General features: G+C 35.8%; 2 protein-coding genes and 1 long non-coding RNA gene across 3 annotated transcripts; 1 reads left to right on the plus strand and 2 right to left on the minus strand.

Annotated features, from left to right (window-relative positions):
* Positions 1-277: 277 nt before the first annotated feature.
* LOC129423894 (V-type proton ATPase subunit e 1) lies at positions 278-4377 on the minus strand. Its single transcript, XM_055180419.2, has 3 exons — positions 4158-4377; positions 3703-3750; positions 278-1168 (listed from the first exon to the last, which is right to left on the minus strand). Exons 1-3 carry the CDS (start codon positions 4259-4261, stop codon positions 1075-1077), a joined length of 246 nt encoding a protein of 81 aa, XP_055036394.1. The 5' UTR covers positions 4262-4377; the 3' UTR covers positions 278-1074.
* Positions 4378-4589: 212 nt separating this feature from the next.
* On the minus strand, positions 4590-12908 carry LOC129423893 (prenylcysteine oxidase 1-like). Its single transcript, XM_055180418.2, has 6 exons — positions 12601-12908; positions 12235-12441; positions 11111-11285; positions 10415-10626; positions 7014-7154; positions 4590-6709 (listed from the first exon to the last, which is right to left on the minus strand). Exons 1-6 carry the CDS (start codon positions 12707-12709, stop codon positions 6048-6050), a joined length of 1506 nt encoding a protein of 501 aa, XP_055036393.1. The 5' UTR covers positions 12710-12908; the 3' UTR covers positions 4590-6047.
* A 2930-nt stretch (positions 12909-15838) lies between these two features.
* LOC141366223 (uncharacterized) lies at positions 15839-16622 on the plus strand. Its single transcript, XR_012371324.1, has 2 exons — positions 15839-16287; positions 16443-16622. It is a non-coding gene; the product is annotated as an uncharacterized lncRNA (long non-coding RNA).
* The last annotated feature ends 640 nt before the right edge of the window (positions 16623-17262 follow it).

Genomic DNA, 17262 nt, shown 5'->3' on the forward strand with positions numbered 1-17262 from the left:
ATGTTGTTTTTTAAGTAAAAGTGTCACAATTTACACAATATTTCACCTATTACACAAATGTTTTTTTTTTTTTTGCATAATGTGTTGATACGTGCATTAAACCAAAGCATATGTTGAAAGTTTATGTATTAAGTATTTTATGTTTATTGCATGTTACTGTATGGCACAACATTTTGTTCATTTTTGTCTTCACATAGACAAAATTAAAGTCTCATTAAAGTTACATTTTAAAGCTAAAATACACACTTGTAGGCAACTCAGTGTGGCACAATGCAAATCAATTTCACAGGTTTTAGTTCTTTTACATTACATATATACACACATTTGCATTCAATACATTAAAATATTATAAAAATAAAAAACAGTGCTAAGTACAGGCTTTAACATGGCACAAAAGTGTGATAAAAGACCTTCAGATGCCATCTTACAAATTGTTACAGGATACATTTCTTTAAATAGCATTCAATGCTTGCATGGCACAATCCTTGTGGTATTTCCTATACCGGTCCGGGTGTGCGTGTGTTCACTACTCACTGCATGGGTTAAATGCAGAGGTCACATTCCAAGTATGGGTTATCATTATCATACCTTGGTCATTTCATCACTTTCACTTCACTATAAACAAGACCAGAGAATAAAATATTATTTAAACACAAATTCAAACCTAATGTAAATCTCAGTAGTTCTCATTGTTGGAGGATGAACATGCAAAGGATTCCATCAGAGGAAAGGTTAATCATCAGCAGTCTGTGATCCTCTTCCCAAGGTCCTGGGCTCCAAGCCAAACATTTTAGTAAATAACAGCATCTATTACCTCAAAGAAGGAAACAAAACTTAACAAGATAAAAGAGGCTTTGTGTTGCTTGAGCGTTTGCTGTTCATGTAACTTACGATTCTGGAAAAACAGGACGTTACGGGCAAGGTAAAGCCTACAATACTTTTTTTAGGACAAGTCTTATAATCAGTTCTCTTTATAAAGCACGTTCTCAAAAAAGTGCATGTCTTTGTTGCATATCGGTGGTGCTTCCCATCCTTGCGAGGTAGCTTTGTCCTTACGGTGTAATGCGCCGTCCCCTACGGCCAGTGGTGTTTTAGGTACCAGATTGTGTCGTTGCTCAGTGCCGGTCCAAATAAGGGGTTCAGCTGGGCCAAGATGGCTATTAACCAGCTGTGAAGGAAGAAGAACGATGTAAGAAGAAATCGAAAAGCCCTCTCGTACTTTTCTGCCAAATTCTACATTCTTTGGGATTCCGAACGAGTGAATTGTTCACTTTGTCATGGTAACACATTTCAAACAAACAAATATCAAAGAACAACATGTACAATGTGATACAAAGTATCAATGCACAAACAAAAACCATCCTTTGGGGCATTCTGGTAAAGCACAAAGCACAGATAGCTTAAATGACAGAGCAACATTTGCCTTTTCACACATCAAAAGTTCATTTGTTTTATAGGGTTTTGTAGGGTGTTTTATGTCTCTTGAAAAGCTTGGGTCATGATGAAACACCTCAAAATAAATAAAAAGTAGTTTTTATTGCATAGAAATAAAATTAGACCTGTTTTTAGGCCTATATAGATGTTTTTGCATTGTGACATTACATATAGTAACCATATTGTATCTCAGTATTTTTACAGTAAGGGTTTTGTATAAACCAATGCAAAAAATCTATAAAAAATCAAAAACTTCATAGGCATTAACATCTACATCCAAAAAATGATTTAGGCAAATGTTCATTGCAGGTTTTGTGAAATTCGTACTTTCAGCTCATGGATAAAATGGATAAGGAGATACGCGCCATTGAAACACCAAGTGTGACATATCATTTGAAGCTCCCATTAAACGGTCTCTATTTATAGAAACAAATTTTCCAGACTTGTTCCTGCAAAAGGGACATTTATCTTTTTGACTGTCGCTGTCTCGGTCACAAACAACACTCCTTTCAAATGATATGGATTGTACCAATCCTCAAGTGGTATGTGGAACAGTAACAAGCAGATATGGGCTAAATATTTATTAACGGGTTGCTACGTAACTCAATTAAACAAACAAATGTGGAAGAAAAAAGTTTGGCTATTTTGTCTGTCGTTTCCTGGATCCGCTTAATCAGCTGTCAGGGTTGGCAGGATTTCACTTTACCTTTCATGTATGGGTATCTACCAGCTAGTGCACACAGCATATGAGCAAAGCTTAGAACAAGTAGACGAAAAGAGACAGAACAATCTGGACAATGTAAACATGAAAAATAACAGAATACAGGAAATTAATAGATTAGTTGAAAATTAGTGTAATGAAGAATAGCTTTAGACTTGATTTTTCTTCACAAATGTAAGTCACAAACTATTCTTCTGTCAAACTTTAGAGCATTTCTCACTTGAAATAGTTAACCCCGGTTATTCTAAACCTCTGGTTAATGAAATCCTGGGTTATTATCTATTTCACACTGTTCATCATTGGTTAAGAGATAACCCTGGGTATTCATAATGTGACGTTTTACACTGTGCATTCCTAATCCCTGGGTTAACATTTTAATTTGCATATTTGCGGTGTCAACAGTCATGATTGGATAAAAAGCAATGTCAAACTTGTCTCATGCTTCAGGTCGCAATGTAAATCTCTCTTTGCTGTTTTGACGTAATTTTTACTCAAATCAGATGTTTTCAGTACACAGATGGTGATATGAGGTGCATGCTCCTCAGTTTTTGATTGGCTTTCCATTGCTATGCAGTCATTACATTCTAACCTTACTTCGTTTCACACTGCATGCGTTATGCGTGTTCCCTGGGTTCAAACCCATGATCTTTTGTGCTGCTAATGCAATGCATATGCAAATTGTAAGATAGGTTATGCAGCAGATTAATACTCAGGGTTAGGGGTAAGTACAAAAATATGCCTTAAAGGGATAGTTCACCAAAAAATGAAAAATCTCATGATTTACTCATGTTGTTACAAACCTGTATAAATACATTTGTTCTAATGAAAACAAAGTAAGAAATTTTGAGGACTGTTTGTAAACAAACTGTTCATGCGCTCCTTTCACTTCTATAGACGGTTTCATTGGACGCACGTGCGCTGACGCGATACACGTCTGGATCCGAACTTTACTTCCGGTTTCAATTTTTAAATGGTCTGACTAGTTGCTAAACTGATCTCTTGAACAAATGCCTTGTCAAAAATAACAAATGTTTTGGTTTCCTAGGTAATCGATGTGTTGTTTTTTTGCTTGTCATATAAATAAACTACGTTTAAAGAACATTGTTGTTATTTATTCTTAGCTGAGTTTACCGGAAGTTACGTGTGGACCACGACAGCCGCTTGTTTATGTTGTAACTGCTGAAACCGTCTATAGTAGTTTTTCCTACTATGGACGTGAATTGGGGCTCATTATTGGTTTGGTTACAAACATTCATCAAAATATCTTCATCAGAACATGAGAGTGAGAAAATGATGACAGTTTTTCATGAACTATACCTTTAACTTACAGCAGAGATACAAAGCAGCAGAAATGCAAGAAAAATATTGAAACAGCGCCCTCTTATGGTTCTTCGTGATATAAGCTTACATAACAATTATTGCAAAAAATACCATTGTGTACATACATGGATCTGCAGGGTTTGTCTAAACACAAACTTTTTAATAGGCTTTTGTGAAAAGAAATACCAAGACATATTTTACAAAGTTCAAAGAAAAATGTTACTCACAACAGGTAGCAGCAAATCGATGTCATCACAAGCATAGTTACGATGACACTGTTGGAAACACATTTAGATTATTAGACTTTTTAGCTACATATTTAGCGAACAACAACCACCCTTAAATACTATTACAAACAGGAATCGAGGAATGTTTATAAAACTTTAGCTTGATGGCACGACGTCACCACAACGTCACGCCTTAGCATCCCCTGAAATTACGCTGGATATATAAAAATTAATCTGAGTAGTTTAACGTCATTGACAATGTAAACCACAAAGCTTGATATTTCAATGAGCATTCTCAGTTAATCAATTAGTTAATCTGCCACTTAACTTTTAAAAGAAATTAAAAAGCAACTAGAAGAAGAGAATCAAACGAAGAGACGAGACTAAAACAACATTCGACTACGTTACACATTTTTTTACACATTACACGCTCGGCAGAATTAAAACATTCATACCCTTTGTTCGGCCCTTTGGGAATAAGCCACGGGACAACTCCACCAACAAATACCCAAAACAGCGTAACAACCGCCGTTGTTATTCCGAAAGTGTTCTCCGCCATGATAAACTGCGCAAGTGTTAACCTGACTGTTAATATTAAACCTGTTTAGAAAAAGTATTGCGTGTTTAGTATGTGAACCGTGTGAACTATCAGGAAGGGCGAACCTCACGCCTTCATGACGTCACCACAGATACCGTTTACGTTTGTCCTGTTAAACTATATAAAAAAACTATAGTTTAATGATTAACACTCATGCTGCAACATGATGTGCTTTAGCACTATGATTTGGAAAATGTGATGTTTACTAACTTTAACTTACATTAATCTCAAAGACACGCTTATTTTGACACATGATGAACATGTACTAACAAAAATACATTCTCACGAATTTATTTTATAAGCTTTTATTAACACTTCACAATAAAGTCTCATTCATCTGCAGTTTACTTTCTTTTTTCTAATTTTAAAACCCATATTATGCAAAGTGTTGCACGTTCATGAAAAAAAAACAAATGAATTACTTTCACATCTCTCCACAAGGGTGTTCACTTCACCATCCAATCTGTTCTTTAGCGAGCCTGACTAGACTACTTATTTACTCACCCTTAAGTTGTTTCACATTTGTATACATTTCTTTGTTCTGCTGTATAGCCTACACATAAAGGTATTTTATAAAATGTGCCAAAGAATGCATTGTAATAATATGTTAAATTGTTCTCTGATATTTACATAAATAGTATGTGGCTTTATTAAGTGCAAACATCCAGAGGCGGTTTTTAAATTAATTTACAAACCTAGAATTTGCCTTTAGAATGGAATCGTTTATTATTTTCTTTATCATTACTGAGCTCTGCTCTGATTGGCTGTTTCACAGAGCAGCTCCCTCAGAAGCAAACAGACCTTATGTTTGAGCCTGGATCAGACGAAGATACAGAATTTGATAAATAATGAATTGTTTGAAGATAAATTTGTGTTTTTTTTTCCAGTATGGACCTGCAAAAGTAACTGTAAAGTCAATAGCAGAACTTAAGCCTAAATGTTAGCATATAGCATTAACTAGCATATAGGTGCTAACTCAACAGTCACAACTTTGTTTTCAGCTTTGTGACAACATTGTAATTATTTTAAAATAATTTAATGTTGAGGCGTACATTTCGACTTTAACATCACAGTTGGTTTTATGTTGAGATAGGTCTGTTTTCCAGCTGTCTTTTGCATGCACAAGGTTTACATTAGGAAGAAACAATCGTGTTTGAGGCTCTCGATATGTCATTACCTTATTATTCATCTATGCCAAGATAAATACAGTTTTCCATTTAATGGCACCTTTAATAACCAAACACATCTGGGGCACCATTGACTTCCATATTAGGAAAAAAGAATACCATGGAAGTGAATGGTGCCCCAGATCTGTTTGGTTATTAACATTTTGCTAAATATCTTCATTTGTATTTAGCAGAACAAAAGACATTTATACAGATTTGGACAACTTGATGGTGAGGAAATGATGACAGAATTTTCATTTTTCTGTGAACTATCTCTTCACGTCAGTCAGTCACGGAGAACACATGACACGCATTACAACATCCTGATCATGTTTCAAACATTTGGCCTTGGTGATCACTTTCCCCACTTAAGACTTCAACAGTCCCAACATCTTGCATTTGGCTCTCACATTTTAGTCTGCTCTCCTTCACTACTTAAACCGATGGACAGTGTAAAACATAAACCAGTGTAAGTACTAAGTAGTTACGTAGTGTTAAAAAACTGCAGATGGCTATAAGACATGCCATTGCTTACTTTGTCTAGATTTGTCAATACTGTCCTCATGACATTGAAGAACGTGTCAGAGTTCTGTCTTGACCTTGTGCATCAGGTCTTTCTGGTCAATCATTTCAACTTGTCTGTTCCAGCGGTGATAAGCCAACAGTGCTATGTTTTTAGCTGCCACAGAGCTCATCTCCATTGCACTCGCAGCCCATTCAATGCCATTAAGGTAATACAAGCCATCATGCAGTACCACTGGTGGCAACCCCTGGGTGCTTCCATACTGAGGGTACGCCAGCCATTCAGTGACCTGTACTGAATAGTAAGACTTAAAAAGTGTCTTCAGTTCATTCTTCTCCAAAGGTTTTGGAGAAAAGACCTTGTAAACTCCAGCCTCCTGGGGCTGTTTGCGCCGGAATCCTGAGGTTATGTTGACGGGACAGATGCTAGCCGCGCTGTTGAAGAACACTCCATGGGTGTCTCTGGTGAGTACGCTGGAAAACGGGAAAAGCTTAGGGTCAGGGAAGCCAAAGAAGGAACAATTCAGGTAGCCATGGACGACTGAGGCCACAGTTTTGTGATAGGAGCCTGGCATTTCTGGCAGCTCGGTCTCAAAGCCCTGGAATGAGATGCCGGATTCGACATTTTGCTGGAGAGGTGTTGCTACTACTACAATGTCATAAACCTCCATTGTCTTTTCGTTTTGAGAGCTGTAGGTGAGCTCATATTGGTGGTAATCTCCTGTGGACAAAAAAACATGAGTTTCAGGTCTACCACATTTTCAGACATTAAATGTGGCATTTCACTAAAAACAAATTGATGTCATTTACTGTAACTGAACAATGAAAACAACCAATGGGAGGGAAGACAGCAGATCTGAAATGATCTTCTGCTGATGCAACTGAACACTGCAGTCGAATAGGAACCCCAGCAGTACACATAGCCACCTCCAGTTATTTAACTTACCTTTGAAGGTCAATCCCATGATGTTGTTTTTTTAGGTTTTCTGACTCTGTTATTAAAAATTTACAGTCGGATGTCTCACCTTTTGATTGGAGTTGAATGGTTGTAACCTGACTCTGGATGAGATTAGCCTTTGCTAGTTTCAGGAGCCCAGAGCAAACCAGCTTGTTTCCTCCCTCTACAGCCCACAGATTAGTCTGAGCACCAGCCAGAGACACAGCACCTTTCACAGACAAGTACATGCATTAGTGAGACACCAGATAGCAAGACTACATGGCTTTCACAGCATGACGAACAAATGAAGAGTTTGGTTCCAAAACGCGATAAACGCCATTTTTGAAAAAAATGGGTTACTGCCAGAATCAGTATTATATCAGATCAGTAGTTAAAAGTAAATTCTTAATTTTACGCAAAATCCAATATCCGCCGTGTTATTCTGTCATCTTTTCTCCCTTTTTTCCCAAAATGCGATAAACGCCACTCCTCCTTTTCTACAGAACGCAATAAATCCATTCCAGAAATTACAGCCCACCAGTCACGCAATGTAAACAAACAATGGCGGCGCGCTGAGTACACGGAGTTCTAGTTTTCCTCATCTACTTTGTACTTCTTGATCAACAAACAAAACAAAATAATACTTAAATTGCATTGATAAACCTGTGATGGTTTTCTGTGACGGGAAAGAAATGTAAGCCATCAACATCTAATAATTTACGCGAGAGGAGACGGGTGCTTGTTCTCCCGACAGCATCAAGCTTCTCATGCTAACACATTGAAAAACTTTACATTATTTTACTCAAAGTCAACGAAAATCGAGCAGGACCAAAACATTTTATAGCTGATCGCTGTGAAAAATGTAAAGAGACGACGTCAAGGATGACAGCAGCAAAATGACAGTGTTCTTAATATAACAAAGTAAGTGTTTTGGTTAATGCCATTAATGTTTATTTTTTAATCATTGTATACCACTAGTCAACTAAATGAATATAAAATGGTAAAGATGAATGCACATTTATACATTGATTTAATAGATTTATAGCATTTTGAAATAAAAAACTGTCATGAATTTATTGCATTTTGTGGAAAAAATAATACGTTTTTATAATAAATCTTTGAAAATCAAGGTATGGATTTGAATTTTTTATGTTTTTATAACCTAAAGATGCTATGTGAAAGTTTGTAACAGAAAATTGTGTTTTTCATCTCGTCACTTTCTTGGTATAGAAAACACGTTTTTACCGAAATTTGTCAAAATGGATTTATTGCGTTTTGGAACCAAACTCTTCAAATAAATATTGCATAAGGTTTTGGAATATATAGTGTAATATACACCGATCAGCCATAACAATATGACCACCTGCCTAATATTGTGTAGGACCCGCTTTAGCCACCAAAAAAACCCAGACCTGTCAAGTGAATGCTGGTTAGTGGGGTCCATGCCTCGATGGGTCAGGGCTGTCTTGATTGCAAAAGGGGGACCCACACAATATCAGGCAGGTGGTCATAATGTTATGACCGATTGGTGCATAGACCTTTTGCGTTTTTTCAAACCGAGATGACTTTTTTGTGGGCGGAGCCCAACTGGCAGCAGAAAGCGACAGCTCTGAAATAGCATGTGAAGTGTTTTAGCGTTAAACTGTGATTTTTATGGATCCGGTGTTCTGTTGAAGTCTGTTTCTTTTTAGTGTAATGTTTCTTATAGCATTTTCACCACATTACGTTTATTTTTTAGATAAATAAAAAATTTAAATGGCTCGGCTACTGATATGTGTGCATGTATGTAATGTATATGTATTGTTCTTTATTGGAAAATCAATTATTTTTACAGTATGAATCGCTAAAGTACATATAAGAGCAACACTCTCATGCATTCTATATAATATAATTTATTAAATATTTAATTATTTTCCTGTTTTCTATTATTTCTTCCTTATATTTATAGCCTACGTATTTGGTCTAAAACTTTTTTTAAACTATTATGTTTACATACCAATTAATTTGTATAGGGCTGTTTATTTACATCATGTGTGTATGTGTGTGTGCTATATTTATTAAGTATGTAAACATCATAATTTTAGAACAAACAGGAAGAAGACATAGGCTAAATATAAGGTAAAAAGAAGTAATAGAACATGGAAAAATTATGAAATATTTAATAAATGGTGATATTATTGATATTATGAACTCATTCAAATCTTTAATCCTTCTAAATAAATTATAAACGTAACGTGATTGAAAATCCTATAAGAAATACTTCGCAATTTTAAACAGATAAAATTGTCTGCCAAATGCATACACGTAAATAAAAAAGTAAAACAATAAAAAACAATGGGTCTCATTCAATAAGTATGCATACTTTCGTATCAAAATGTCTTCTAAATGTACGCAAAATTTCAAGAAAACTAAAACCACTTGTACGCAATAATCGCATACGCCATAATCAAATACTAGGCTATAATTATAATGTTTATAATAATGTTGATATATAACATTTACATGATTATATTTTACATTATAATATTTTCTGTGTTATATATTATTATACGTGATCTATATCATTATTATACACATTATATTATACATTATTATAGCCTACTTATTTTTTTCTACACATTTGGGGCAGTTTCCCAGACAGGGATTAGCTTAATCCAGGACTAGGCCTTAGTTTAATTAGGAAATATAACTAGTTTTAAGAAATATGCCTTACTAAAAACATTGAGGCAAAACAAAGGGCACTGATATATTAAGATATTAAGTCAGTGCAAGTTGTTTTCAGTTTGGACAGCTCTTAAAAATGTTTTAGTCTAGGAGGACTAGTCTAATCCCTGTCCGGGAAACCGCCCCATAAAGATGCACGTAATGACAAATATTCACCTTTTTCCTTTCTCATTTTTTAAATCTCTATATGAAAGTGCAGCTTAATGCCTAATGTAAACTTCATGTAAATGTAATGAGAAGTATAAACGTCCATCACTTGATCTCCTGTAATTTTTTCAAAAATTAAATGTCATATTTGTTACCGCATCCAATACTTCTTTAATGTTACTCCAGTCGGTGGACAGCACTTGCTTCCTCCAGCGACAGCAAAACCTCCCAAATAAAAAATTCACAGCAAAACAGAACTTTACTTATAATAAATATGATCATGGATTTCTTTTCGAGCTCTTTTACTTCTATGACAAACTGCTCTAAACTTTTCTTTGGACCAGCGCTGCGCTGTGGAAAGCTCTTATACGGAGCTGGTTTGGGCATGTTTTATGCAAATTACCAACCTCGTGCGCGCGGCCGCTCATGTAAAGCACTCAAAATTCACTAACGTAAGAACAACTATAAGAACAAATTCATGTGTGTACGCCTGTGTTGTGAATCAGATTGGAAAGTTTTTGGGAGAAGTTCAAGTGTGCGTATAAATACGAAAAACAAATGCAATTATTAGTGAATGAGACCCAATGTGCTAGATGTGTATTCCAATACAATACATACCCACAAACGCTGGGATGCTGATGTTCTGGCCATAGTTGACTCTCATTATTGGGGCTATGACCTCATCAATGAAGCGCTGGGAGACACCTAATTCTAACAGAGACTCTGAAAGAGAGCGACGGGTCATGTTGATAAATCCTGAACCTCCCAGAGAGTGCAGCAACTCTTCTACTGAACTGAAGGCATAGCCATGGGCCTGGTATTTATAGATCCTGACAAAGAAAATGTGTCAGAGCAAGCAAGAGAAAGCGAAGATGAAGATGATGAGACATAGTGAGGAAGCTAGATAATAAGAGGTCGTGAGAGAGGCTGTTTTCTATCAAATGATCAAAATCCCTTGATACTGAATCATACTGTGTGTTTCTGTTTCTCGATTTATTTGAAATGTAACTACACAGACACTGCTTTTATTGTATTTAAGGGTTACCTAGGAACGTAGTCATCAAATGGTTGCTCTTTATTGGGATATCAGTCAATAAAATAAAAGTATATATGGAGATTCAACCATGCATCCACCTTCAAAGCTGTTTTTAGATGCAGCTACCACAATAATGAACTCTCAGCTACACTATTATATACTTTCCAATGGATTATATCTCATGTCAAGAATATGAGAAAGAACCTTCTTATGTATGAGAAAGTATCTGAACATGAGAAATTTTGAAGTAGACATGGTTTTAATGCTGTGATATTCACCTCATAAATTTCTCCATGATCTCCTCCACCCACATCTGCAGGCGGATGAAGCTGATCCCATAACGCCACCACAATCGAAACAAATCCAGCAGGTACCAATCGGATTCCGACAGGATAAACTCTTCTCCATTGAACACTGCCGTTTTCCCAGCTACGCTCTTGCGGTACTTCAGCCCTGTAGATGTGAGATAAAAGGTCATATAGACGGGTTGCACGGCGACGTCACTAACTGGTTGCGCGAATGCGCGCGCAACCGAGAGGCAGAAAGAAGAGAAGTGCATTGTGTTGTATGCTAGTAGTGGTGTCTGTAAGTCAAAATGCCAAGGAGTTGTTGCGTGGAAAATAGTACCAACAGAGTCAGTGCTGGGTGCCTGATGTTAACATACCAGTAGATGCGACTATCACGTTACCAGCATAATAATTATAACATTATAATTCATACATGTATCACAGTAACACTGCAAAAATAAAGACAGAAAAACAGATCCAACTAAAATCAAGTCTTATTTATATACAAACAATAAAGAACGCTTCAATAATTAAGGTTGTTGCAGTAGCGGATCAGCTCACCAATCGGGCTTTCTGCCTCCTGGCTACGCGCGAACCCTGCAATGTTTGTAAACTTGCAACCCCTCTATAGCTACAAATATAGCTGGCCCCAGCAAAATTAAAACCAAAAACAAGCACACAATCAGCACTTAATACAAATGGTGGCATATTCATAACTTCAAATATCATTGGTTCTTAGGTGTCTCTTGACTAATAGGTGCCACAAGATTCAAGGGGTGTATGACATCATAGTACCTTGAGAGCGATTCGAAAGCAGATGACTCCATATGACTTCTCAAATCTTACGATACCTTCATTTTGTATCTTGCATTGTTGCATGAATTCAAACACACTTTATATTTCATTATGAGACACCTTAAGGACCATAGGAATTTAAGTTATTGACCCACAAGCTTAAAATACAAATTTTCTCTCACATTTATAAACAAACTCCAGTCATATAGATTACTTTAATGATGGATGTGCTTTATGGAGCATTATAATATGGTGTCCCATATAAGATGACATTTTAATATAAAATTATATTTGTTTATTTGAAGAATTGCATATCATACCCAGTTGCTGGACAAAGTCCTGCATGTGCAAATTGAGAGAATGAATGATGGATCCACCGGACTCATAATCCTGGTGGTTTACAGTGACTGTAGCCAGACGACCACCAACTGAATTCTTCTCAAAGACATCAATTCTCACTTCCGGTCCGAAATGTTGCCTCAGGAAATGAGCTGTGGCGGTTCCTCCAATTCCAGCACCGATAACAGCTACACAACAATAATACACACGTCATCATAACGTAGACTGACTGAATTAACATTATAGAGATTAATCCGCAGTACAGCTGCACAATGTAATGATACAACTGCAGTATGGTGATATAAGAATGCACAATAACGCAAACTGACCATTGTCATCAAACCTACCTATTTTTGAAGGCGGTGCACCGTCGACTTTGGCAAAATGCGATTCCGCCGCCAGTACATGTACATGTACGGTGGAAAAAAGCAAAACGTATATGTACTGATGATGCATGTTTATGCCACAGAAGGATGCACAGAAAATATTCCAGATGCATACACGTGCATTCGAGCTAAAGCGAAGCTGTATAAATCGCTATTAATTTCTTAATAAAGACGTAAAATCACATTGTTTACATTATTTCTTTGCAGTAGAACGACAACAATGCCGCATATTCACATGCCGCTAGACAACAGCGCATGATCTTGCACGTGACGTTTCCAACCAATCGGAGAAGAGAAACTCTCCACCGACCAATCAGACATGAGAACTCTGTTTCTTCCGCATTGAAAGTCGTGACGATGAAATGTGTTTCCAAAAATAAATTGTCAAGACTTAACGTACAGCGTTGTTAAAGTTGCTGTAATAAATGTAATCAGTTTTGCAAACTTCAGATTTAGAATTCTCCAGAATTCGCAAAATCTTTAAACACACGCCATCTTCGAAAACCCCGCCTTCCGTGATGATTGACAAGCAGATAGCGCTTTTGATTGGCTAGTTGACTGCTGTCTCAAATGACGGGCGGGTTGTTAATTTATCTTTTAGTAGTGTTTGTAACAAAGGTAGATATTTTATAAATCTATTTATATGTAGTTACCAGTATGTTTGTTTATTCATATATGGGCAACAACAGGATTGTTTGTCAGCCAGAAATCCCCCTACCTGTTTATTTTGGTGCCTGCTTCTCGTTGGTTGATTTCCCAAACATAGATTAGACAAAAGGGATTTTTATAGAAAATCAAAATTAGCAGTTCAGGAACTGTCACAGTTTTATGATGTGGAAATACCTTCAAAGGTTTTCAAAGATTACTAAATCTATTCCAGTATTTGAGTACTTTAGAATTTGTTATTTTAGTGCAGAGTGTGAACAGCTATACACAATACATTTAAAGGGATAGTTCATCAAAATAAATAAATAAATTGCTCACCCGAATGTTGTTACAAACCTGTATAAATGTCTTTGTTCTGTTGAGCACAAATGAAGATCAATGTTTGTAACCAAACAGTTTTGGGGCACCATTGACTTCCATAGAATTTTGCTTTTCTATTATTAAGTCAATGGTGCTCCTGCTTGATTACAATATTTTTCTTTAAATTTTGCAGGACAAAGAAATTTATAAAGATGTGAAACAACTAAATTATGACAAAATTTTATTTTTTGGTGCTTTAAACCTTGATTTATAACATTAAATAATTATTTGTTCTTCTGTTCTGTTCTATTAAAATCGTCTTTAAATATTAGAAGGGAGAAAATAACTAGGCCTACAAACTAAAAAAATGCACTGCATGGCACTATTCTTCCCTTTAAATTATTATTGGAAACATTTGCAGGGAAGTTTATACTTTTCAAAATTGTGTAATAAATTTTCATTAGAGTTTCTGCTGGTTTGCATATGTTTACACTTTTAAAGGCCAGTTTTTATTCACACGTTGTTTTCCCGTCATGAGCGGCCTATGACTTTAGGTCATCTGCAGACTGAGTCAGGGTGAGATTCTGAGTCATTTCCTCTGTCATGTGAGAGGAGAGTGAAGATTGGGTGGCGCAAGATGAGGCTACTGACATGAGATGCATGTGTGCACCATTTCTAATGGCTAATGTCGAAATATGAATTAAACTTACTTTAAATGTTTTTGAAAATCATCTGCTATTGTAAAAACAATCAAATACATTCTGCATTTTGAATGCATACGTTTACATAGGGTAACAAAGTCAAAAAAATTCCAAAACCATACAGTACATTCATCTTCATCTATTAAGCAGGTGATTGAACCACGTCTGATATTTTGCATGGCTTTGCAGCTTATAGTTAGAAAGTAGGAAACTAAATCTCTTGCAAATCCGAAAAGTGAAAAATGTTAGTCTAATAACAGTGATACTGCGATAGCTAGGACGAGATCTCGCGCTCTTGATTGGCAAACCGAACAGGGTTAGGATTTCCCCGTCTCTACCCACGGACTTTACAGAGCGGAAATGGTGCATCAAATACTTAACCAACATTTCCTCCTCCTCTGGCGGTTGGGGTTTTCTCAACACCAACGTCGCCTACACGTAGCCTAGTCTGCAATAACAGGCTATTGATGGAAAAACAATGTTATTCGATCAACCTTTATCCATTAAACACGATTGCAACACCATTTCGCTGTTGTCAGTGTGACGTGGGTCTATTATCATGGGCCGTGTGTTGTGCAATTAGGGCTATCTTTGCACTTTGAGCAAAGTGGATAGCCGGCGTGGGACTTTCCCATGACTATGTTGTGTGTAGTGTGGAATAAACGCCCATGCAAATGAGAAGGCTAATCAATCGGTTTATATAGGGATGCTGCACAGAGCGAGTAGGCGGCAGATGAGCTTTCTGCACATGTCTTATCATTGATGGCAGCTGCACGAGCGACATGATTCAGCATCCTCAGCATCTGGTACTGGTACCGAAATGACTCACCAGCAACAGATGATGTGGACCTGGTGAGAAAAGGGGGAATCTTAAGGTAGGTTTAAAGAGTTGAGCGATTAAAAGACGATAAATGACTGACAGATGCACACGTGGGTTGAGGTCGCTGGACTTGTAAAGGATTTGCGAAAAAGTGTCATGAATAATTTAATGACAAAAGCTGAAAGCACAATATGCAGGGTGGATGATGGTGAATGTGTATGAGGGAGATTTCTCTGCACTTAGAATACAAAATGCTGCATGTAGGCCTTTTACGTTATGATAAATATAATTATAAATGTTTATGATTTAGCTACATTAATACGGGGAGTGTTTTGTACCGTATTTGTGTACAAACTTAGTTTTACATTTTCTTTATTTTTATTTACAGTAATAAAAAAATTCAGTTTGTGAAAGCGAAGTTGTAAATGTAATTTATATTGTTAGTAGTCAACAATAACAACATAAATGAAATAATTTTTACTATCCATAATTTTATTTCTTTTTTTGTTTGTTTGTTTATAGTCTGTCAGATTAGTTTGTTGTGATGTTTAAAAAAGTTTATTTAGCATATTGAAAGTTGAGGTAATAAAAGTTGCACCTCAATGTTATAAACTTAAAACAATTGAAATGATCCTTGATCATAAGCTGTTTGGTATACATTTTGTGTTTTATTTTGTTTCCCCATTTCTTGCTAGGAAGTAAAATGAACCTGACAACTATAAGCAAGCAGTAGTTACAAGAAAATACACTTATGGACAAATGCTAAATTGCTTGACATGTTAAATAAATGATGCCTATGAATGAGGAACAAGGAAATAAAGACAAAATTCCAAAAACAAAAAAATGACAGATACTATGCAAATAACATTAATCACATCCAATTACGCTTGTGAGAACATGAACATTTTGGTGACAGAGAATAAGCGATTTATTTCCCCTATAAAGTTTAATTTATTTTCTGCTTAGGTCAGTTAAACGGCACATGCATGTTTGACGGATTTACTTCAGGATTTTAAACTGAGGTCTTGGCTTTGAGAACTGAATTCCAAGGGCGTCTTTGCTGTATTCAGCCCACGGAGTTCAGTTCTTAAGCTTGGATACTCAAGGCATCTCCTCTGACCTTCGACCTGATAGAGAAAATGCTTGCTACAGGACCAGAAGGTATTGGTGCATTTATTTTTGACCCTGACTGTTTTATTTAATTTTGTAATTAGAGATGTAATATATGAATCTTCTTGTAGTTAAAGTGCAGTTAATACATATATACTTATGGACTTATTGCCTCTCTTTTGACTTAAATTTTCATTTCTATGCAGGGCTTCAGTTGATTCGGTCAGGTTAATGTGAATATTATTTTGTCGCAACCCAGAAAAATTGTAAGTAAAGATGTGGTTAACTGTTCATGTTGTAAGATTATTTAAAATTCAATCCCGTGGTGAATAATGGTCATTTATAGGTGAGAAATATTGCAACAAATAAAGTTTTTCCAAAACACGCATCTATGCCACTCATTTAAAATTATTGAATGAAACTAAATTATATTAATGACACAAAACATGCCCAGACTAATAGGGAATATAAATTTGTGTTAGGAAAGAATACACTGTAACTGGATTCCAAGTTGTTTTAACAGTAACAGATTTATGAAAGAAAATACATATTTTTAATATAAAAAATTAGAAAGTGGTAAAATTCAAAATACATTATTTATTTAATTGCATTAGTTAAATTATGCATTAAATAATTGTTTAAAAGATATTGTTTGCTTCATTATAAAGAACGCTCTTAGTGTGCTAAAATAAAAATGTACTTTTAATTGATAACACCTGTAAATAAGGTTGTATTTGAGGTATACGAGCACTCATATATGAGCACTCATCTTAAAATAGCTAACCGAAAAGCAAAAAGTCTAAAACTACTTTGAAGTTATTCATAATATAAGTATATACATTTTATTTATTTTCACACACTTGTTTCAAAAACATGTTAGGATGACTACAGTAATAGTGATATGATGACCCGATTGAAGGCTCATATTTTATTTTACTTTATTTCATCTGAAGTCTGCCTTCTCAAGGAAACAACATTGATCCTCTGGTTCACATTTATCTCTTGGTGTATATACTTCAGATAAAA

The sequence above is a fragment of the Misgurnus anguillicaudatus genome, chromosome 9, assembly GCF_027580225.2.
Source record: "Misgurnus anguillicaudatus chromosome 9, ASM2758022v2, whole genome shotgun sequence".
Taxonomy (NCBI): domain Eukaryota; kingdom Metazoa; phylum Chordata; class Actinopteri; order Cypriniformes; family Cobitidae; genus Misgurnus; species Misgurnus anguillicaudatus.

What these genes read in the sequence shown, in the direction of transcription:
- LOC129423894 (XM_055180419.2), bottom strand. Translation starts at nt 4,261, where the DNA reads ATGGCGGAGAACACTTTCGGAATAACAACGGCGGTTGTTACGCTGTTT. An exon ending in CCCAAAGGGCCGAACAAAGG is followed by an intron (nt 3,751 to 4,157) that starts GTATGAATGTTT and finishes TGTTTCCAACAG; the next exon opens with TGTCATCGTAACTATGCTTG. An exon ending in TCGATTTGCTGCTACCTGTT is followed by an intron (nt 1,169 to 3,702) that starts GTGAGTAACATT and finishes CTTCCTTCACAG; the next exon opens with CTGGTTAATAGCCATCTTGG.
- LOC129423893 (XM_055180418.2), bottom strand. Translation starts at nt 12,709, where the DNA reads ATGCATCATCAGTACATATACGTTTTGCTTTTTTCCACCGTACATGTA. An exon ending in TGCACCGCCTTCAAAAATAG is followed by an intron (nt 12,442 to 12,600) that starts GTAGGTTTGATG and finishes ATTGTTGTGTAG; the next exon opens with CTGTTATCGGTGCTGGAATT. An exon ending in ATCATGGAGAAATTTATGAG is followed by an intron (nt 10,627 to 11,110) that starts GTGAATATCACA and finishes TTTCTTTGTCAG; the next exon opens with GATCTATAAATACCAGGCCC.